Consider the following 24,302-nt stretch of genomic DNA (forward strand, 5'->3'; position numbering starts at 1 on the left):
CCCCTCTACATATCTGAGTGTAGTGTTCTACCGAATGATTTCATCCCCTCGACATGTCTGAGTGTAGAGTTCTCTCAAATGAGTTCCCTCCCTGTACGTGTCTGAGTGTAGTGTTCTCTCAAATGAGTTCCCTCCCTGTACGTGTCTGAGTGTAGTGTTCTACCGAATGAGTTCCCTCCCTCTACGTAACTGCGTGTAGTGGTCTACCGAATGAGTTCCCTCTCTGTACGTGTCTGAGTGTAGTGTTCTACCGAATGATAATCTTCGCTCTGTATGTCTGATTGTAGTGTTCTACCAAATGATTTCCCTCCCTTTACATGTCTGAGTGTAGTGTTCTACCAAATGATTTCCCTCCCTCTACATGTCGGAGTGTAGAGTTCTCTCAAATAAGATCCCTCCCTATACGTTTCTGACTGCCAATAGATATCCCTGCCACTAAAAGTAAAAGTTTGCGTGAATGTGGCGTTTTCCTTGCCATTTTATGGATGGTCTAGTACTGGAAAAATATAAGATAAGGATGTGTGTATTTTGTATAAAGTAGAAAATGGCGACATGTATTACAGACAAAACGTTGCAATATCATGTATAGTTCCGAAATCTAGCGATAACTTTCGAAACATGACGATTACCTACGGAATTTGGCGATATACGAAACTTGATATCCACTCACAAATATTATAAATAAAAATATGGCAGGTTTGACATCCTGATGATCATACACTAAATCCGCCGACTTGTATGTTTTGTAGACATAACACCGTGTTAGGAGAAAGGACAATCATGTGTGAAGTGTTTCCGAGCCTGGCATGCTCTGTCACATACCGGCGTCAGCCACAACCGAACTACGCCGACACGTTTACACTGCTCGTATTTATTCAGAGATAAGTAGTGGAGTTTCCTTGTCAAATATTTCATATTATATTTTACGGAAGTCAAATTCGACGATTTCCTATAAACTGGCTGGCCAAGAACAACGCGCCGATGTTTACTTTCGTCAGCGTGTGGAATACCACACCGTAGGACTCTCCTGGCGTTATCAAACGTGTTTGCAGTAGTTTGAGAACCGGAATGCTTTCATCAAAATGCATACATTGATAAAATGATGAAGACTAGAGTAATACCATAGTTTAAACAATGTACACGTTCTCCGTTAGAATTATGTACTCGTACTTTTGTCAGATTTGAACATTTAATTAAATATACAAATAATAGAATAATACATGTTAAAATTTGTATTTGGAATATTGAATATTCAAAAGTTAATGGTGTTTTAGACAACTTTGATGCCTTATTTCAAGACTGACGGCCTTCTCCCTTCTCGCCGGAATCTTCTGTGTCTCACGTTTTGTCTGTATTACATGGCCTTTCCTATTTTTCATCTGGCTTTTTCTCCTGTGCCAAATAGTCGTTGTTCCGTCTCACAAGATTTTTCAGTCGTCTCAAATGACCTTTTACCCTGTCTCGTTTGGTTTGTTCGCGGTCTGTAGCTGTTAGTCTTCGTCGTGCTCAAGGTTTCTAATCATGCGTTCAACTCAGGTTTTGTGTTCATGTGATAAGTTATTCAAAAAAGATTTCAGAAGCGAATACCGTGTTCAAAGTCTCCGTTTTGATGGTGTCACATTTCAGCCTGTTACATGAAAGATGATATGAACACAGACTTCATGATTTAACATCAGTGCCAGTATTTGTGAAACCGTTTTCTTTCTCAAGCTCGGATTCTCTGCCCAAGCCAAATTTCTTGTTCTTGGTGATGAACTGATAAAAAGTCGCATTTTGTTAATGATTTGGAAGACTTTTGGAGATACTTTTCAACCATTTTCAATATCTAAACTTGACGTTTTGACAGTGTCATATACTATATGCAACTTATATTACCAGAAACTCGGTTTAAGCACAGAATTAAGCCTGAGCACGGGAACGGGTTCACGAATATTGGTTCACAATATCGGTTTGTAAATTCCCCATTTCGATAGTCCAAAATGCCCGCTAACCATGCTTTTCTTGAGTTGACAACAACTTTTGTTTTATCTTACCCCGGGAAGCTGACTGTCCACCCTGTACGAACGTCCCCTGTAGTGATACTCGCTCTTGTTTGTATTCAATACCCCGTCGATCTATCCTATGGCCTGGACTACCAGCGCTCCGAATGCTCATTCTTACCTCGGAGAGCTATCGACAAGTCTCGGTAAGGGGAGCTGTGTTAAACAGGTACCCAAACGGTCAACAATGGAATTCTATTGGACTCATTAGCGAGTGGAGGACCGTTATTGACTACAGGTAATGTTGACGTCTTACTAGTACGGAGTGTTTTGTAGATTACTTCATGACAGCTAGCACGCCCTCTGACTAAATCATCAATGCTTGTCGTTCGCTGGCAAATAACAGGTGTCATTAACGTAGGTAATTTTTTTTTATGAAAAGTTGTAGTTTTAGGGTAATCCATATATATGAAATTATGTTTTCATTTGAAACCCTGCATAGTATATTTAACACATTACCAAATCATATGCACACTATCTGTTAATGCCATGCAATCTGCTATATTTAAAAAAAAGTTGCTTCTTTCGATTTTCTTGGACATTTTTTAATCGCCAAATGTGATTTTGGACAGGTCAGATACTCCACAGAAAGTTAGCTTCATAAGTAAGACAATGTACATAGAGTTAACGATTACTAAAGAATGGTTTATTTAAGTGTGGTTAAATATTTGTCTTTCTATACAAAATCTGTGTAAATTACAAATGTACACTGTCTACCTTGGATGGTACTTTCTTGTGCGCGGTGTCGCAGTCTCGACGATGTAGTAGTTGCCCTGTAAATAAGCGTGAATGGACATTTCCACACGTGTGTTGGGATCTTGCTAATGACGTGTCCCAGATTTACTCACGCACGTGCTGGTACATTGAGCACTGAGAACTCTAACAGAGCATACTCACGCACAGTGACGGCACCTTGCTTATGAAGTGTATCGGGCATACTTTTCTGCTCGTACTGGTTTTGTTTTGGCATACAAATGTCGTGACTTCGGTATGACGTGCCATGCGCGTGGTTAGACGTATACATACCATTGCACGTGTCTGCATCTTGTAATATTGTTCTGGAGTATATGGAACATTTCTAAGTGCGTGTTGTCGCCAAGACATACGAAGACACGTGTTATGACCTTACGTATTCCACATTGACCTTCCTGATGGCGGTATTCACGGAAACGTCCTTACACGTGTCGAGGCTTTGCTAATGACGTGAACAGTTTGATGTTAATTAACACGTCTGTGGTTAACAATGGCCGATAACGTGGGTATGGTCGGACTTCCTTATATTCTGTATACGACATATGAATGTGATGATTTAATAGCACGGAATTAGTACCTCATTCAATGACCGTCGAGTATAGCATACGTCACAACGACGGAATTCTGAGCTTTAGAACATAACAGGTATACATAGGGTAATGGTTGTAGTGTTTGGTATAATGGCGATAAAATGAAAAGTGCAAATAATGGATGTGTGGGTGTGTGGGTGTGTGTGGGGCGTGTGTGTGTGTGTGTGTGTGGGGGGGGGGGGGGGGGGGGACTTAATAACTTGTATATGCAGTTTGTACACGCTGATTTCACACGTGTTATAATTTTTACATGTGTGTTATATGATACTTATGATACACGTGTGATATAGATTGTACACATGTGATATGAATTGTACAAGAGTAATACACTGCTTAGCTTGCACACTAATGATATAGCTTGCACACGTGTGATATAGTTTGTGCATATTTGGTATATATTTAAAACGTGTGATAATACTTGTAGACGTGAGAAATAAATTGTTCAAGTGTGATATAAATTGTATACGTGTGACATAACGTATACACGTGTGATGTAGCTTGTACATGGGTGATAATACAGAAACTGTACTTGTACACGGATGCTATAGCTTGTGCAAGGATGCTATAGCTTGTACACGGGTGATATAGCTTGTACACGGGTGATATAGCTTGTACATGGATTATATAGCTTGTACACGGGTGATATAGCTTGTACACGGGGGATATAGCTTGTGCAAGGATGCTATAGCTTGTACACGGGTGATATAGCTTATACACGGATGATATAGCTTATACACGTGTGATATAAGCTTGTACACGTTTGATGTAGCTTGTGAACGGATGATATAGCTTGTACACGGGTGATTTTGCTTACATACGGGTGATATAGCTTGTACACGGGTGATATAGCTTGTGCACGGGTGACATAGCTTGCACACGGGTGAAATAGCTTGTACACGGGTGATATAAGTTGTGCAAGGATGCTATAACTTGAAACGGATTATATAGCTTGTGCAATGATGCTATAGCTTGTACTCGGGTGATATAGCTTGTACATGGATGCTATAGCTTGTAAACGGGTGATATAGCATCTGTACGGATGATACAGCTTGTAAACGGGTGATATAGCTTGTACAAGGGTGATATAGCTTGCGATATGATGGTGTAGCTTGTATACAGGTGATTTAGCTTGTGACGGATGATATTAGCTTGTATACGGGTGATATAGCTTGTACACGGGTGATATAGCTTGTATACGGGTGATATAGCTTGTGCACGGATGATACAGCTTGTTTACGGGTAATATAGCTTGTACACGGGTGATATAGCTTGTATACGGGTGATATAGCTTGTACACGAGTGATATAGCTTGTACACGGGTGATTTAGCTTGCGAAATGATGATGTAGCATGTATACGGCTGATTTAGGTTGTGCACGGATGATACAGCTTGTATACGGGTGATTTAGCTTGTGCACGGATGATATAGGTTGTGCAAGGATGCTATAACTTGTAACGGATTATATAGCTTGTGCAAAGATGCTATAGCTTGTACTCGGGTGATATAGCATCTGCACGGATGATACAGCTTGTAAACGGGTGATATAGCTTGTACAAGGGTGATATAGCTTGCGATATGATGGTGTAGCTTTTATACGGGTGATTTAGCTTGTACACGGGTGATATAGCTTGTGAATGGATGGTGTAGCTTGTAAACGTGTGATATAGCTTACATAGGGTGATATAGCTTATACACGGGTTATATAACTTGTGCACGGATGATATAGCTTGTACACGGGTGATATAGCTTGCACACGGGAGATATAGGTTGAACACGTGTGATATTGTACAGTTAGAGTATGGGGTTGAGGGATATAGCAAGTTTCTTGTGTCCCGAGACCAGGTCTATTTCCCGGGGCGAAGCCGAGGGAAATAGGCATGGTCAAGGGACACCAGAAACTTACTTTATATGCCTCAACCCCATACTTTAACCGTTTTATTATACCGATACACACTGGAGAGATAGTTTTAACTAAAAAATATTTGTAAATCATAAGCTGTATAGCTTCACGTCCCAAATACCTTTTTGATGGCAATGGAGGCAAATGCTTACGAGTTCGGCAGCAAGCTCCGTCCACCTCGCGCGTCACTGCCGAGTTTGGTAACAAGCTCCGCCCACCTCTCGCCTGATTGGCTCGGCGGAAACACCCGAGTGTAATTGTGTTTTAGTTTACAGACTAACACACAGGACTAAAACACACTCAGGCAAAAGTGGGGATATATTCGATTTAACCAATTACTTTTATAGATAGTAAATAAAGTAGAGGTGAAATAATAGCTTGTACACGGATGGTATAGCTTGTAAATGTGTGATATAAGCTTGTACACGTTTGATGTAGCTTGTGAACGGATGATATAGCTTGTAAACGGGTGATATAGCTTATATACGGGTGATATAGCTTGTACACGGGTGATATAGCTTGTGCACAGATTATATAGCTTGTACATGGGTGATATAGCTTGTACACGGGTGATATAGCTTGTGCACGGGTGATATAGCTTGTACACGGGTGATATAGCTTGTGCACGGATTATATAGCTTGTACCTGGGTGATATAGCTTGAGCACAGATCATATAGCTTGCACACGGTTGATATAGCTTGTACACGGGTTATATAGCTTGTGCACGGATTATGTAGCTTGTACACGGGTGATATAGCTTGAGCACGGATCATATAGCTTGCACAGGGTTGATATAGCTTGTACACGGGTGATATAGCTTGTGCACGGATCATATAGCTTGCAAACGGGTGTTATAGCTTGTGCGCGGATGATACAGCTTGTTTACGGGTGATATAGCTTGTACACGGGTGATATAGCTTGTATACGGGTGATATAGCTTGTACACGGGTGATATAAGCTTGTACACGTTTGATGTAGCTTGTGAACGGATGATATAGCTTGTAAACGGGTGATATAGCTTATTTACGGGTAACATAGCTTGTACACGGGTGATATAGCTTGCGATATGATGGTGTAGCTTGTATACGGGTGATTTAGCTTATACACGGGTGATATAGCTTGTGAATGGATGGTGTAGCTTGTAAACGTGTGATATAGCTAACATAGGGTGATATAGCTTGTACACGGGTTATATAGCTTGTGCACGGATGATATAGCTTGTACACGGGGGATATAGGTTGCACACGGGATATATAGGTTGAACACGTGTGATATTAGCTTGTACACGGATGGTATAGCTTGTAAATGTGTGATATAAGCTTGTACACGTTTGATGTAGCTTGTGAACGGATCATATAGCTTGTAAACGGGTGATATAGCTTATATACGGGTGATATAGCTTGTACACGGGTGATATAGCTTGTGCACGGATTATATAGCTTGCACAAGGGTGATATAGCTTATGCACGGATCATATAGCTTGTACACGGGTGATATAGCTTGTACACGGGTGATATAGCTTGTACAAGGATGATATAGCTTGTGCACGGATTATATAGCTTGTACATGGATCATATAGCTTGCACACGGTTGATATAGCTTGTTCACGGATGATATAGCTTGTACACGGGTGATATAGCTTGTGCACGGATTGTATAGCTTGCACAAGGGTGATATAGCTTGTGCACGGATCATATAGCTTGCACACGGGTGATATAGCTTGTGCACGGATAATACAGCTTGCACACGGGTGATATAGCTTGTACACGGGTGATATAGCTTGTACACGGGTGATATATCTTGTGCACGGATTATATAGCTTGTACAAGGGTGATATAGCTTGTGCACGGATCATATAGCTTGCACACGGGTGATATAGCTTGTACACGGGTGATATAACTTGTGCATGGACTATATAGCTTGTACACTGGTGATATAGCTTGTACACGGGTGATATAACTTGTGCACGGATTATATAGCTTGTACAAGGGTGATATAGCTTGTGCACGGATCATATAGCTTGCACACGGGTGATATAGCTTGTACACGGGTGATATAACTTGTGCATGGACTATATAGCTTGTACACTGGTGATATAGCTTGTACACGGGTGATATAACTTGTGCACGGATTATATAGCTTGTACAAGGGTGATATAGCTTGTGCACGGATCATATAGCTTGCACACGGGTGATATAGCTTGTACACGGGTGATATAACTTGTGCATGGACTATATAGCTTGTACACTGGTGATATAGCTTGTACACGGGTGATATAACTTGTGCACGGATTATATAGCTAGTACACGGATGAAATAGCTTGTACACATGTGATGTAGACTTTACACGTGTGATATAACTTTATATATATATATACATATTTTGCATGTGCTGAGAGGATCAGAGATACATATAAACTAGGTAAATTTTCCATTTAATTATTATAGTTAGTTGTAATAAATACAAATTCAGCCAAACTGTTACCGTGTTAACAAGTGTCAACACGTGGCTCCATTGTGAACTGAAGTCCAGACAGAATGCTGTGTGTTTTAGACAATAGTGGCCTCATAGCTATTTAACATTTACATATGGAAAGTGACACTCTATATGATCTTATTGTGTAGCTGATGGTCACGTTTTAAATGGCCTTAGTGATTGTAGACTTATGTTTGACCTTATTGTGACGTTGGTTGTCTCCTTTTAGATGACCTTTTTTTATGGTGACCTTATATTCATTATGTATGACATGAGTGCGTTGTTTGTTGATGACTAACTTATAAATAACCTTAGTGAGTGTATATGATTTCCGAGTGTTGTCGATGGTAAACTTACTTTGTGTAAATTACATATGAATTGCACGTGAGGATGTACGGTTTATATTGTATCGTATCCCAGAAATTAATATGAGGTTGTAAATACGAGTTCATGTAATGTATTACACACGGGGAATTTTAAAATAATTTTGGTACATTTTGTAAGTAGTATTACACGCGCGACCGTATTGTATACTCAACCTTCGGTATATAGACGTGCCCTCGGGAACAGTTTATGTGTAATATCACGCGTGAGGTCGTGTTGAGTGTAAACCATAACAAACTCTACATCACGTATCGTGTCGTTTTTATGGCGTTCTATAAAAAAAACACTACTTTTAAACCAGAGAAAGTCCCTTTCCAGAGCATGTTATCTGGGCATTAATGTCTAAAAAGGCACTGTTAAAACCTTATCAGAGCCACCATGCCGTCCTATATCATGTCACAAAGGTATTACCTATTTCACACGGCAGTATATGTGATTGATAATCGATACTCTGACGTCATCAGATTTCAACAGATCGATTGGGTTCCATCCAAACCAGGACATCAAAGCTCTTAACACGTTCATTGTGGAGGTCACACCAAAAGATAGGAATGCTATATTAGTGTCTTGACATCGTGACTACATGTTGGCATGGAACTCGTATATACGTTGCTATGGTAACCTTGAATCTTTGTCTTTTAACGGTTTATGTATAAATGTGTTGACAATATATATATTCACCATGCTGTCAATCAGTTTTACTACGCAAGATATCGAACATTTGTTTCGTGTCGTTTTAAAATGATATTTCGAATAATGGCAATTCATTTGTTCTTTTTTCCCCATTTCGCAGATTTGAATTCTGAAGAATAAAGAAGTTTGAAACAAAAGCAGTAAATCCTATGTTTGGCTTTCCCCATCGACCGGTATTTTTTCTTATTTCAAGAGAGTACTTGTCATGGTTTCCGTGAATCGGTTAACTTATCGATATGTATTGAAACATATTCCGATGTCGGTAACTGTTTTATAGATCCATTGATTACTCGTTTAATGATCACTGGTCTCACTTGCATGATTGTATATTACCATGTGGTAATAAAATGGGCGAAGTAAGATAGTGAGCTCCTTAGCTTCACATCCGTATTATATGTTTTGTGTTGGACTGGTATTTTACACGAGTTTCCTTAACCCAGTTGTTTTCAATATACTCGGTAGTAGGTGCAGATTGTACATATATATACACCAGAAATGCCCATTCCATACTGGGTATTCTTTTCTCTTCCTACACACACAGCTAGAAGTGGGGTAAACTCAACCATGCTATTGCTGGTCCTTGTAATGCGCTTTACAAACACTTCAAACTCGAGAACACAAAATATATATGGCCGTTTTGTCATATTTACTTTACCAATGACATTGAGAGGCGTGAATTGTTGATCGGAGGACCGTGAAGTAGTCTTAACCAGTCGAGACATGCCTTACCTAATCGTTTAAATTTTTAAGTTTCTTTTATCTTTCTCGAATGACACGTTGCAAACCGAGAATGACACTTTGCAAACCGCGAGCCCCACGAAGGTACATATCGTTACATCATGTAGGCTTGCTTTTTAAGTGGTAAAAGTCCGTTGTCCGATTACTTTCTTTTTAAAATTACATGAATGCAGTCCCCCAAGAGGTGTTCCGAATACATATATGTATGACTTTATTACGTGTCGCATACCTTATTCATAGTCCGATTGCTTTATTGGGTTATTTAAATCAATTATTATGTCAGACAAGTCATAAAATAATGTTTTGAGTGAATATGTAATAAGAAACACTTCATCAAGTTTTGTGTGGATGTCATAAAAGACGCGCCATCAGTTGTCGTGTGTATGCAATAACAGACACGTTATCAAATTTTGTGTGAATGCAATAACAAACACGTCATTAGTTGTCGTGTGCATGCAATAACAGACACGTCATCGAGTTTTGTGTTGATTCAATAACCAACATGTCATCAGGTCTTACATTAACATGTATATATGTAATTGAATTTGTAATATCATTAAATTATTGTCTCAAATATCATAATAGACTTTAAGAATTTTAAAAATAACGAAGCTATATACATTGCGTATCGTTGAAAGTATAAAACATGACGAAAGTTTATACACAGACCTGATGGATAGAGAATAAAAAATATATAACGCATTGTTTTATGTATGGGTATGATATACATGTAAGTACGGCTTTGGTCTGTACCGCGTCTCCTATGGCTTTACCAGATTTCTGTCCTCAAGGATCCATAACACGGTTACAGATGGGTGTTATGGTTAACCACCGAGCTGTCGACTTGAATATTCTGAAGTTTTGTTGTCTCTATTTCAATATCATTCTTATCAGATTTATGATATTGTAGGCGTTTAATGTCGAACCTTGTAACGTTTTGTCGCACGTTACAGTACAGGACCGCTAATTCCTCTCACTTTGACGGAAATTTCTCAGGAAAATTGGTATGGACACTCTATCGAAACCAAGCAGTTTCGGTGTATTTTTTATCAAATTACTTTCAATTGTGTCTGTAATCTGCATTTTTTTTTTTTTATCTCTGTTTGAGGTTTTTGGGCAATCTGATTTTATATCAATGTACATTTATGATGCAAAATGTTATTAAAAAAGCAAAATATTTTTTTAAATAATTCTACGAATTTTCTGCAATCGACTTAAGTTTGACAAGATTCGTATGTCGACATATTCATATGTATTTTTAAAATTGAGTCGACATGATGGCTTTTCAAACCGATTTTTCTTTCAAGAAAAACATGTTTTGCTTGCCTGTTTGTAATTGCTTTTGAAACGAAATAAGTATATTTCTCGATAATATCGCGGGTAATCGCACATTTGCTCCTATAAGCTAACTATGCTTCTAATATCTTGTTCAGCTAATACAGTGTATCAAGTCTCGACAAGCTAACAATGCATTAGACCGTGTGGACTCGGGTCAAAGCTTTATCAATTTAACAATGTTTTACACACTTTGCTTGACAAAGGAAACAGAGGTTTTCGAAAGCTTGCAAAATAAGTTTTCAGTTCCTGTTTGTGTTCAAATCAAACTTATCATTTGCAATTGAACAGTAGTCTTTATAATTCATATTTTCTTGGAGGATATCAGCGAATAACTGCATTCATCCCTAAAACTAAAGTGTACATCTGTATGTATTCATCCAGATCATATGGGATAGATAAACACATACTCTGCAACATGTTTGCTGATACTAATGACATTTTCGATTACAAACGAACCTAACAAAGCTTTGAGCGATTCAATACCCCTTTATGTGGTTTTAATTGCAGATATTTTGAATAAGTTCCAAAAACTCGTCAGTGAAGTGACCCGACTGTATAGTGGTGGGCATGAATTGAAACCCTTCGATACTGCACCTGCTACTATTTCCTATGAATGAAATTGGCCGAAAAGGAATGTTCCGAACACTTGAACACATACCGATGATTCTAATTTTTGCAAGATTTGTAATTTATTGTACGCTACCGAAAACTTGTTTTCCGGATAAACGGTACAATCATATTATGAACAGCAGGGAAACACAGAACATTTACCGTAGTAACTCTAATTTTACAATATCTGTGATATCTAAATTTTTAAACGTTATTTTGAAATTGTTGAACAATTCGATAATGACTTGCAGGTCTATACATATTTGATATCATACATAAAGTTTGCACCAAGTTGGACGAAGGTAAACGATTGCAATTAACCTTCGTCTGTCATTGCAACAGATGCTTTGTTCATTCATTTATTTTCAAATTCTACTGAAAGAAATGGTTTGATTTAAACTGCAATTGGCAGGGATTATACTTACGAGGACGGGGAACTGAAGTTGTTAGAATTAGGATCATGCCCTTCCAGCGTGCTTGTGGGCGAGACTAATCCTGATGGATATTTTTGCGAAATCTTAAAAGAAATTATCTTGGTTTAAAAACGACACAGTTAACTAACATAACATGTGAACACGACTACAAAAAACCCCAAAACGATCGAGTCCTCTAGTAAAGTCATAAAGTAAATGTATATTGGCTGACTCTATCAGAAATTTGTATAAATTGGCATAACTGGGTCTCTGACATAATTGGGGCCATAAGGAAAGCGTCTAAAAGTGTGTGTGGTGTGTATGTTAGTTGGGTGGTGGGTGGGTGTGGTGTGTGTGAGTGTANGGGGGGGGGGCGGCGGTGTAGGAGTTGAAAAATAATCCCATGGGTAGGGATGCTGATTCCGTGAGTAGGTGGCCTTTAAGTGGAGAAATTGACCAAATGTTCCTAAACCATCTTCTTCAGTTTCACAAAGGACAAAGACCAATGCATAGTTCATCAAATGTGTAAATTATGTTTCAGTCGGATTCCTTTTCTGTGTGTGGGAAGGGGCGAATTTTACAGATATTTTTTAAAAATTCTATTGTGAAATTTCTTGATTTTTTGTATCCCCCGCTTCCACCAAAACGGGGGATATTTATTTGGGTTTGTCCGTCTGTCTTTCTGTCTGCCACCCTTCGTTTCCGTGCAATAACTACAACAAAGTTAACCGATTGTCTTAAAACTTCGTCACAGGGTTAAATGCCTTCAGGGGTCGGCGAAGTTTGATGACCACTTTCAGCGGACTCCATTTGACAGAGTTATTGCCCCTTGATTAACGAAAAAAGGTCATTATCTGCAGTTTCCGCTTAATAACTCTAGCAAATATTAGCCAAATTCCTTCAAACTTGATAACAATGTTTGTGTTCTTCTGTCTTTTCATCCATTTCAGGCACTCTTTGGTTTTCGTGTGATAATTTCTGTAGATATTGTTCATGCCACGTTTGCCAACCAATGTGATTTTTGCATATTTACGGATAATCAATGAGGTATAGAGCTTTTTTTCTTCTTCAAGGTTCAAGCTATACATTAATGTCTCAACAGCACGATACTCAAATGTTTAAACCTAACCTCAATAATTGTAACCTACAATATGTCCTGCAAGCGGGGGATATACATTCCACGAATTTGCTTGTTGATGCAATACTCTCAGACGGCATTAGTCCTGCTCAATGGACGCACTTAGATACACAAAGATAAAGGTTTTCGTGAGATGGGAGACCAGTATATGCTTCAATCTTTGATTAAAAGATGCATTTTTCAATCTTCTCTTAATGCAGATTTGATCATATAGTAATGTTTATATGCCTGTTGGGTCTGGCAAGTTTTGCCCGCCATCATGCGAAGGGTGAGACTTCGGTATATTAACCATCGAGACGCCTTAAACTTAGACCACTCCATGAACCCGCCATCATTTGTTTCAGCCTCGCCAATTAATCTGCTATACTATTTCTTTTGTGCATCATACAGACAAGAGTTGATCAATAATGGTATATAATGAAGCTGTTGTTGCATGATTTGGAAATGTTCCCGCCCCGTCATCACAACACCGGGCTGTCTGATGTATCGGCCCGTTATTAATTTTCCCTAACTATGAAAAACCACGGGATCGAGATAGTCTGACTTTGACACAGGCTGAATGGCGTTTGATAGCAAGTTTTTACACGACTTTACAAACAGCTATTAACATGACATTGCGTCTTTTTTCCCCTGACCAACGCAAAAATGACTTAGTATGGGTCGTGCGAATCGACATCTCCATTCATGAAACACTTTGGCGGGAAAAGATAAACGAGCCTCGCTATCGATTTTGTATTGTCGTGGCTAGATATAGAGTGAACCATGCGACTTTGGCCATAACACTGACAATAGTTCATTGATATGTTTTATCTTAATTTCTAATTTTAATCTTTCCAGATGCTTTGCGTGTTACGAGAGTCGACTAGCATTGAAGAAGCAGACGATCAATTTGGGAAAACGTTGGAAAGCCTGTAACTCTGCCAAGTGTACGACTGCTTTACAGCATAGTGAAACAATAGAAATATACGATATCTGTATGCATGGATGTGTAGTAGTACAACAGTGTGAACTGATAAGATTGGGTCTACACTGCTAATAAATCAAGCATTATATAGAATATACACGTGAAAAATCTACATGGATTCTAGCTTTACTTTTGCGTCAGATGAGAGGACAGAAGTGTAATTTCATGAAGGGGCAACAAATGTGGATCTTTAAAAATGATGTTAAATTGTGTATTCTAAAGCACGGAGAGTGTAGAGAAATTTCAAAACTAAATTAAAATGGAGGTGATAGAAAAATGGCGATAAATAATGCAACAGCAGAAAACTCAGGAAAGTTTTCTGCTTCGTCCACTTCTTGGTCAAGTGACGTAACTCAGATTTTGGATCCCGCAAAATTATACGATACCACACAAACTTCGTTGACGACGTTTATCGGAGCAATTCTGCAAAGCACTGCGTCATCTAATCTCGCCCCATTTAGCATATCCTCTCAGGTCGATCCGCTGTCGACTACAAGTGAGCAGGTCACGACAACCTCGCTTTCAAACTTTATTACCGTTGACGTCACAGATGTTGGAAATTGGACCAATCAAACGACAGTAACCGAACCCTTGCACACACTTCCGGAAATCGTTGCACTTTCAATCCTTATTGTAACACTTGCTCCTGCGACGATTATCGGTAACCTGTTAGTGATAATCGCCTTTAAAGTAGACAAACAGTTACAGACGATAAGTAACTACTTCCTATTGAACCTTGCAGTAGCTGACATGGCTATAGGGTTTGTGTCCATGCCGTTGTATACAGTGTATACCTTGATGGGGTACTGGCCGCTTGGATCTCTCTATTGCGACCTCTGGCTCTCCATAGATTATACCATGAGTAACGCTTCTGCGGCGAACCTCATGCTTATCAGCTTCGATCGGTATCTGTCGGTGACGAGGCCGCTTACGTATCGGGCAAAAAGGACAACAAAGAAGGTGCTTATTATGATAGGAATGTCATGGGTGGTCTCTGCGTTGCTATGGACGCCATGGATATTCGCCTGGCCATATCTCGAAGGTAAAAGAACTGTACCGGAAACAGATTGTTATATACAGTTTCTATACACAAATGCTTACGTCACAATCGGAACCCATCTGATCGCGTTTTATATCCCAGTGACTATAATGACTGTGTTATATTTTAAAATTTACAAAGAAACGCGGAAAAGACAGAAACGGATGCCGATGTTGCAAGGGATGAAAGAAATGATAAAAAAGAAGAAAGCGTCAAATATCAACGATTACGATTTCTACGCGCGTCGTTACGACAATGACTACGATGATGTTTACGACCTTGCCGACATGTTGGTCGAACCCGATAAATCTATCTGGTCAAGGTGCTCGTGCTGCAAGATCGATCGTGACTACGACGCGGATGAGTCAAGCGCGAGCGACCCCGCCTCTCCGACCGCCAATAACAGTTCATTTTCGGATGCACACTCGTCGTCAGTTCGATCTCAGATTTACACCACTGATCAAAATAGAACGACAAATAAACAAATGAATGGACGAACATCAAGTGGGAAAAGGAAAAGCAACAACACGAGTAATTTGGTAATTCCGCTTATGGCGATGGAGGCAGCGAGATTCACACCTTTGATTTCCAGGAATCAGCGGGATGACCGGTCGCCATTTGCACCGAGTAATCGACGAGAGGGCTTGGCACCCCAGCAAAGTAGGGATTGTGATGAGCCCCTTATAGAAGAGTGCGAGGATCTATATACAATAGTGATTAACTTCCCAAATACAAAAACCGATTCCGAAGTCGGGCCTTCGATACGAATGCTGACTGACGACGATGACGCCGATATCATGTCACCGAACAGACATTCAAAAATATCAGAGGACGATAGTGACTCTTTATCGAACGAGGGTTTAGCACGAGAGGAGTCTACATTTTCATTTCAAAGTTTAGAACGAAAAAGAGAGAATTGTTTACCCCCGCCTAAAGGGACGCCGGCATTGGGACGGAGAACGCGCTCCAATGATGCGCAAAGATCTGCGCAAAACGCGAAGTTGGCGGCACAGGTTGCTTACAAAGTGAAGCAACAACGAGCGAGGAAAAAACGTTCGGAAAAGAAACAGGAGAAAAAGGCCGCAAAGACACTGAGTGCTATTTTGTTGGCATTTATAGTGACGTGGACACCATATAACATTGTTACGCTGGTGGAAATTTTCTGTAAAGGTTGTGTACCCCATCTTCTCTACAACTTTGGTAAGTACTAACTTTTCTGTAGAGGTTTTGTACAATATTTCAGTTACAGCTTCGGTTAATGCGAAATTTTCTTTTAGGATTTTGTACCACATTTCAGCTTAAACTTCGGTAAATAGAATTTTTTTGTCAAGGTTTTGTATCACAATTCAGCTACAATATCGGAAAGTAACAGTTATTTTTTATTTAAAGACTTTGTACGATATTTCAGCTACAACTTTGTTTAGTACTAAATTTTCTGTAAAGTTTTTTTGTATCAAATGTTAGCAGCGCTTCGGTACGAAATAAATTTCCTGTAAAGGTTTTGCTCCACAATTCAGTTACAACATTGTAAAGTAGTAAATTTTCTGTAAAGGCCTCGTACCACGGCTCCGATAAGTTGTTTTGCAAAGTGTACCACATTTCTTCAAGATTTTCTGTAAAGTTTCCATCAAACGAAATGTGTACAACTCAGTTATATGTAACATTTTCTCTTAAAGTTGATTTTACCAATTCCGTCTTTTAGGTTATTCGGTTTTGTGATGTTGGGCAGGAAACGTGACATCTACGCATGTTCCAGGAAACAATAGATGTGCTATATGATAGTACATGATACGATCTTATTTTTCCTACAACTATTGTTTCAGTTGCAACGATTTTTTTGTATATTGGCCGTTCTACCATTTTCTGAAGCTTTCATGTCTTCCTGTTTCCCCTGTCACACGTACCGTAAATCCATTGTCTGATTGGTTGCCCTTGTATTACATGTACCCATTTTATTGGTAAGCCGTCAAACTCTATTATGAGACGGAAAACAAGTTAGCTGTGGATAAACAAATTGTATTGGCGCTGTAATTGCAATTTCAAATTTACAGATAAAGAATATAAAAAATAATGATATAGCAATCAACATAAATTAAGAATCGTATCTACACGTTTGCGTTATGCTTTGATAACAAATGAAAGCACCAGTTCATTCACCGTTTTGATGCTTTTTCTTTGCTAATAATTTACAATATTTTGTAACGGTATATTAATCCATTCGGAATTACCAAGAAACATTGAGATTGTTCAACCCTCCATTCATAAACATTACATAGATCCAAGCTATGGCTTGTTTTGTAAAAGATAACAAGTACTAATTGTAATGGGGGACCATTACAGAAGTCCACCAAACTGCCCCCATAGTCGCAAAGATACATCAGAAAAAGGTTCACAATGGCATAAAACACTTTCGTACTAAATTTGAGTGAAATCGAATAATATCTGAATTTCGACCATTCTGAAGCCTCCATGTTGTTGGTATTGCAACGAAACTTATGCAGGTAAATTTGCAGTCCACTAATACCACTATATACCAATTTTCATAAAAATCAAACAATATCTAAATTTCGACCAATCTTAAGTCTCTGTGTGGTTGCTATGATGTTGTTATGGCAACGAAACCTATGCAGTTTAATTTGAAGTCCCCTAATACTCCTATATACCAATTTTCATTAAAATCAAACAATATCTAAATTTCTACCAATCAGAAGCCTCCGTGTGGTTGCTATGATGTTGTTATGGCAACGAAACATATGCGGTTGAATTCGCAGCCCCTAATACTCCTATATACCAATTTTTATCAATCTTCCCCATAGTCGCAAAGATACATCAGAAAATGATCGCAATTACAAAATGTAATGCCTTTATACACCTTCATACTTAATTTGAGTGAAAACAAACAATTTCTAAATTCGACCAATCAGAAGCCTCCGTGTGGTTGATATGGCAACATATCCTATGCGATTCAATTCGCAGTCCCCTAATACCCCTGTTAACCAATTTTCACAAAAATTGAACAATATATTTTAATTTCGACGAAACAGAAGTCAGTATATGGCGGCCATTTTGTCAAATTAGAAAACAAATGTTGCAGTTGAGTTTGTAATGCCATACTACACATACATACTGAAATTAAGCGAAATCGAACAATAACGGAGTTTCGACTAATCAGTAACCACTATATGGCAGCCATTTTGTCTAATAAGAAAACGGATGTCATAGTTGAGTTCGTGGTACCATCATACACCTACATGCCAAATTTGGAATTCATTGGAAAATATCTATAAAAGATGTAAAATAGGATAGGTGACATTGGCTATCTTTAGCGAACACCTTTAAAAAAAAAAAAATCCCCAAAAATTCAAAAATTCAAATCTTGGATGGTAATCGGAAAATCAAGAAAGTGTTTGCACATCTAGAGGCTAGAGCTTGGTGAAGATCCGAATTACAGTTTCTGATAAAAGTGTCAGAAACCTCCACGGCGGAAAGCGGAAGAAGAAGAAAGAATAATAATAATAAAAAGAATCGGAGTAAAAACAATAAGTCCCCAAACTTCGTTTGGGGGACTTAATAGTGTTATCAAATCCGTAATCGATATGTCGTGGTTTGTTCCACGATTTCTTTGTACTTCTCGAAAGCAGTGGTCCTGTTGAAGTTGAAGCACACTTTATCTGGATGAGATAACGGTCCCTTTTAGGTTATTGTCATCAGAAGTGAGAATTGTAACTCCCCCATTAAGCAGTTGCACTTCCTATGACGTATAGGAATATATTACCTTAAACTGATAATGCACTATATTAATCTACACAATTTTGGTCTTGTTGAAGTTTGGTTGTCGGCTGTTCCAGGAATTGCGCACTCATCAACGATAAGCGCGATAAAATTGAATGATGGTTAAAAAAACCTTAATACGATTATGCAGTTATACTTTGTTTTATTTTATGATGATTTTCCCTTGCAAATTTGCAGCATTGCGATTTTGTTTCAAATCGTTCAGAGAATAACCAGCAGTAACGTTATAAGGTATTTAACAAAGCCTCGTGTCTATTAATCAAAGAAGGCTTGAAAGCATTTCTATTGACTTAATGTGGGTAAAAAACACTTTCAATATTTCAAAATCTTCTTAAAAATGAAATCACACAGAAACAAATTAAATTGTCAATAAAAGAATAATTTTAAGAGCATAGCATTCTTATTGATTCCTGGTTTTATCCAGGAATTACTTTGAAACACCCTTTTTTTCAAAATGCATTGCTCGCCAAAATGTCGAAGACAGATGGCCGTGTTAAGGTCTGTATGCAATGGTGATTTATCATAAACAATGAATGACAAATAATGTAAAATTTTCGTATGCATTCACTTTTTGAGATATTCAATATGGAAATTTATAATGATTATACAGATTACCGGGCCACATAATACAAAAGGACATCTTACATCGCACGTTTAAATCAAACTGACATCAATCAAAAAATTGAATAATGTATTTATGTCGAGCAAATCAATTTTGATATACAACATTAGAATTGATTTCCGTGACAAGTTTCTGTTGAATTAAGTTTATTCATTCGATAATCATTAAAAACTTTAAGGAAAGTTAATTTCATTTTTGAATAGGATTTATTCTCAAAATGTCAGAAAAAAAATGTTTATCTTCTCTCCGGAAGTTTTAATTGCCTTGAGGACGACAGGCGTGAAGAAAGCCATTTTACCGTAGCACCACTGCAGTATTGCATTGTTGCTGTCGGCGAAACGTAGGTACACACAAACAAAGGGCTGTTCTATGACGTCATATCGAACGACACTGTAAACATGTTACCAGATGGCGTTGTTGTTAATGTAAGGAATTGATGAGTCTATGAAATAAACAATAAACATATACATACACATTACACTTTCACTAAAAGATAATACTTTTCTGAGTGTTTTTTTTTTTTAACATTACATGGCAAAAGAACCCGGAAAGGTTCCGTACTGTAATTTGATTATGATGTTCTATGCAATTCTAAGGTTATTAAAACATAAATATTTTATTGATAGACAGGGTAAAACCTACGGGCAGCAGTCCCAAGAGGTTTGAAATGCCATTTTACTTTAAAGAATCCTCGGTTTCTTCATTCAATTATATATATATCATAACTGAATAATTAAACGTCTTTGTTGATATTTTCAAAATAGAAATCTACTTTAAATCCCGTTGATATTAGCAGTACGCAGCAGTTGCTTTGAATTTATGATATTTAGGGTAATTAAGTAAAATTAAGTAAACATGTTTCTCTGCTTGTCAATATCGAGGTATGTTGAAACACGGGAATTCCCATTAATATGACTTTGTTTTCTATATTATTTAATAATATGAATATGTTTTGATTAACGGTTGACGTGATATGAATTGATACTACCATACTGATAGAAAACGGTAGACAGATACGTTAATTATCAATGTATATGTGACGATCTGAATTGCAGAGTACGATGCAATGTTTATTGTTTTATAAGACAATCAAGAGCATTACATTCTAGCTAGATTTTGTTATCGGCGCCAGCTCCGAAACAAACGGGGATGTTGATTAAGTTTACAGAAGATAGAACGGTATATACTTAGCATCTACAAAACCATAACCTATATCACAGTATGAGGATTTTATGCAGATTGGCGGAAACTGTTTTAACTGAAACCATATTGAAAGCTGATAAGCATGATAAGTGGCTGGTAAGGAACAATTGAGTTAAACTAAGTGACGTCATTGTCCTTCCTATTGAACAGCTGTCTTTGCGTCTCATAAATCCGGTACGGAAAATCTCATAATTTTATCAGACTCGCTTTTCTGTTTTATCTTTATATGAAATGATGAAATGACTCTACCACTATAATTGTACTGCGTTTTCAAGTCATGGACCTTTCGGTTGGCATTGCAAATAATTTTCAGTTGTAATATATTGCAATATTATGGGAATTGCAATCTAATGCAATAGACTCAATTCCTAGAAAATATGTTCATTTATGATAATTTTATATAGAAAACTCAAAAACTCACAGCAGTCCTAAAAAGCTTCAATGGCAAATAGATTCATTTTAATAGTTTTTGAACTTATCATACATGTAACAAAAAAATCTTTCTTTTTTTAATAATGGTTCAATTAAACATATTGATTCAATAAATTATTTTTTTCATAACTGCTTAACCCTTAAACAATAATAAAAAATTGTTGAAGATATTGTCACTTTGAAATGATATTGCAAAATATATATAGTACAAGGAAAAAAGCAATATATTGAGTTGCAATAGCGTCGCCCTCCCCTACTTCTACCGCCGTAATCTCACAAATTCTTCGGTTAAAAATCAATAGCTTCAGGTGACTACTCTTATATCATGATCTGAAAAGCACGAGAGAAGTGAAAGGCATATCTCTTGTCAGATCACGTGGTTTATCGTTCTTTCCTCGTCAACCTTGAATCCTCCTATCTAACGCTCACGTGCTGATAAATACGTACAAACTATGTACCAAAAAAAGTCGGTCAAACGGGGATCCGGAATACATTGTGTGTGAAGATCGATGTGAGATAAAGTCGAAGTTTTTGTAGTATCGCCGTATAAATCTACGCTGTCGGAGAAGAAACAGAAAGGCTATCCTAAATCTTAAATAAGAAAATGTTTGGATGGATTTGTTGAATTACTGGTTCCGCAATGCCCACTTAATTAGGACGTCCATAAATCGATGTATGGTGAAACAAAAATATTGCGGATTCATAAGCTTAACATGATATAAATAGTACATATTTTATGAAAATATCTTTTCAATGTGACATATAAAGGAAAAGAATAGTTGTTTCTTTAAAACATTTCGAGATGTAGTTGAATATGGCACAATGAAACCTGAAGTTTAGTCTCGCAAAAAACACGTGGTTTTGTCTGGGTAAGAACTAGCTGATTTGCTTATCACTCGACGTTATATCTCCTTGTATTTTATGTTCTTACCGCACGAGCAGACACGTGCATCCGTCCTGGTCTGACAAGAGAAGACTTATCCTGTGACAGGAATCGTAACGTATTTAATGAGCCAGACTATATGTCCTGATTTAAAAGGTGCATTTGAAAATTGTCAAGCTGAGTTTGCCGGTTTGCACTTTTAGATGGCGACAACGAAAAGTAAAATACAGAATTTTTCAAACCGGAAGTTCCAATTTTTAAAGGACGCTCTCTTAACCTGAACAAAAATAGAATTAAATTCAGTTAAGAATATATTGCAAAATATTTTTTTTAGATTTCATTAAACCGCCATGATGCTGTACCGTTTAATGCTAGTAAATACGGAATACTGTTAGTGGAATTATTTCAAGAATTATTTATCAATCTTTTCTAATTGCGTTACATGCAAATCGATCAAATGAGTAGTGGCTTGATCAGTGTGAATCGCTAATTTGTTATGACTTAATTTAAGCGATCTGTTGCATATTCAGTTGCGCAGCATGTAACTTAACATATCTGGTCGTGTGTTAGATACGTCATCGTGTGACGGATGGATGGGATGCTGGACGAGCGGCGGTAATCATTCTGGTTATAGAGACAACGAAATCTGCCCGATATATCCCTTGTTACAATTCCATAAAAGTGTATTGTGTAACACCTATTTACAAATATATAATGTCAGACAGCTTGAAATTAAACTCTGAGAAATGAGACTCTTGAGAATGTAGGTTTGGATATGTTCTGTTATTCTGTTTTCTCTTTTGGATTTAACGCATCATTTTATTGCCATTTGTTACTGAATGTATGGCCTTTGATTGCAACTCCTTACCCATACTTGTATCCTGTCCAGTACTACCGTACCTGTACTCGTGATATACTCAACACGCCATACATGTACTCGTTTCGTCGCCAGTCTGTACCTTTGCTAGCCAGTACCTCTGTACCTGCTACCAACCTTTCCGTATTTTATAAATTATTCATCAGGTGAATTACAAATACTTCCTCTCCTGCCAATTAAGGCACGCCAATTTAGGTCAAAGAATCGGGTTAATTAATTTGCGTTTGAGAAGTTGAGATAGCGAGCGGTCAAACCGTATCTTAGACCGTTATAGGTCTTGTTTGTTATTTGCCCCTGACATGCTTGTTGCGATACTCTCGGCGTGTCCATTATAGGCTCCCCATAACTAAGGCCCTGGTCCGTAAGGCCTATACAGCGCGCAAGGTGTGCCATCTTGGATGTTATGAACGATAGGCAATTGTAACCGTGATTAAATTTTCCTTTTGCTGTTTTCCGAGCCCATTCGAATTTGGTTCCATTATGTTTGAAGAATGTATTTGCTCATGCAAACAAAACACAATTGTACATGTACTACAGTAGGTAACGTCCATCACAGCGACAACAGGGACAGGCAATTAAGCGTGATTCACCACGTTCTCTGAAACAGCATATTGGATTTGTTTTATGGCTAACAAAGTGGGGCTCCTTATCACCAGTACTAACAGAAAACACGTACCGCTGTGACTGACATAGTGCTGAACTTCCATATTTATAGCGATTAGTTCTGTAGGCAATTATATCTGTAGACTTGAAATGGTTACTTGCATACACACCTTTAAGTAATATACCAAACAGCGTAAAGAGATACGATAAGTCAGTTGCATGAAAAAGATATGACTGTTTTTTTCTTGCAACTGGCTGAATATCATGACTCTTGATTTCCGTTCTTCAGAAGATTTGATACGTTCGATTCATGTGACATTTAAAAAAAGTCGATGTCNAAAAAAGTCGATGTCATTTTTTAAAAAAAAAAAAAAAAAAAAATAAAATACAATACAATGATTGTGGCAATTTCGATTCATAAGCATATTTAGGTTGAAGCTTTAGAGTTGATTTACAGCTATAAACTTGAACTTTGGTCAAGATCATTTGTAGCTGCTGGTAAATTATTATGAATATTCGACTTTCTGGTCATCAGAAAGTATCCTTAATATTTGTATTGTCCCTGTAACCTTGAAAATATGCCATGATCATTTCTTGACGCAAATTTTGCAAAACTTTTAAGAGAATTGAAACGACTGAAGCTCGAAGTCCCTACCATCAGACTTTAGGAGCGAGACGTTGTATACCACGATCGCCTGTGGTGCCTCTATTGCTTGACTCGTGTATCTACTTTAACTTGCAATTCCAACGCGGCCCACACGATAAGATCCTTGGGCCCGGTACAAGTCGTACGCCGGTAACGTTTATTTACCTCTT

General features: G+C 37.9%; 1 protein-coding gene across 4 annotated transcripts in view; it reads left to right on the plus strand.

Annotated features, from left to right (window-relative positions):
* LOC110446836 (muscarinic acetylcholine receptor M2-like) overlaps positions 1-24,302 on the plus strand; it is a 73,922-nt gene that overhangs the window by 30,150 nt on the left and 19,470 nt on the right. For 2 of the 4 annotated variants that reach the window (XM_021492157.1, XM_021492159.1), the window contains exon 2: positions 13,909-16,274. In XM_021492157.1, coding sequence (XP_021347832.1) covers positions 14,312-16,274 — 1,963 coding nt within the window. In that variant the 5' untranslated portion in view covers positions 13,909-14,311. Of the gene's footprint in view, positions 1-2,174; positions 2,278-2,890; positions 3,438-13,908; positions 16,275-24,302 lie in introns of those variants that run through there. The other 2 variants (XM_021492156.1, XM_021492158.1) reach the window with 2 other exon arrangements.

This window comes from Mizuhopecten yessoensis, unplaced genomic scaffold (assembly GCF_002113885.1).
Source record: "Mizuhopecten yessoensis strain PY_sf001 unplaced genomic scaffold, ASM211388v2 scaffold3015, whole genome shotgun sequence".
Taxonomy (NCBI): domain Eukaryota; kingdom Metazoa; phylum Mollusca; class Bivalvia; order Pectinida; family Pectinidae; genus Mizuhopecten; species Mizuhopecten yessoensis.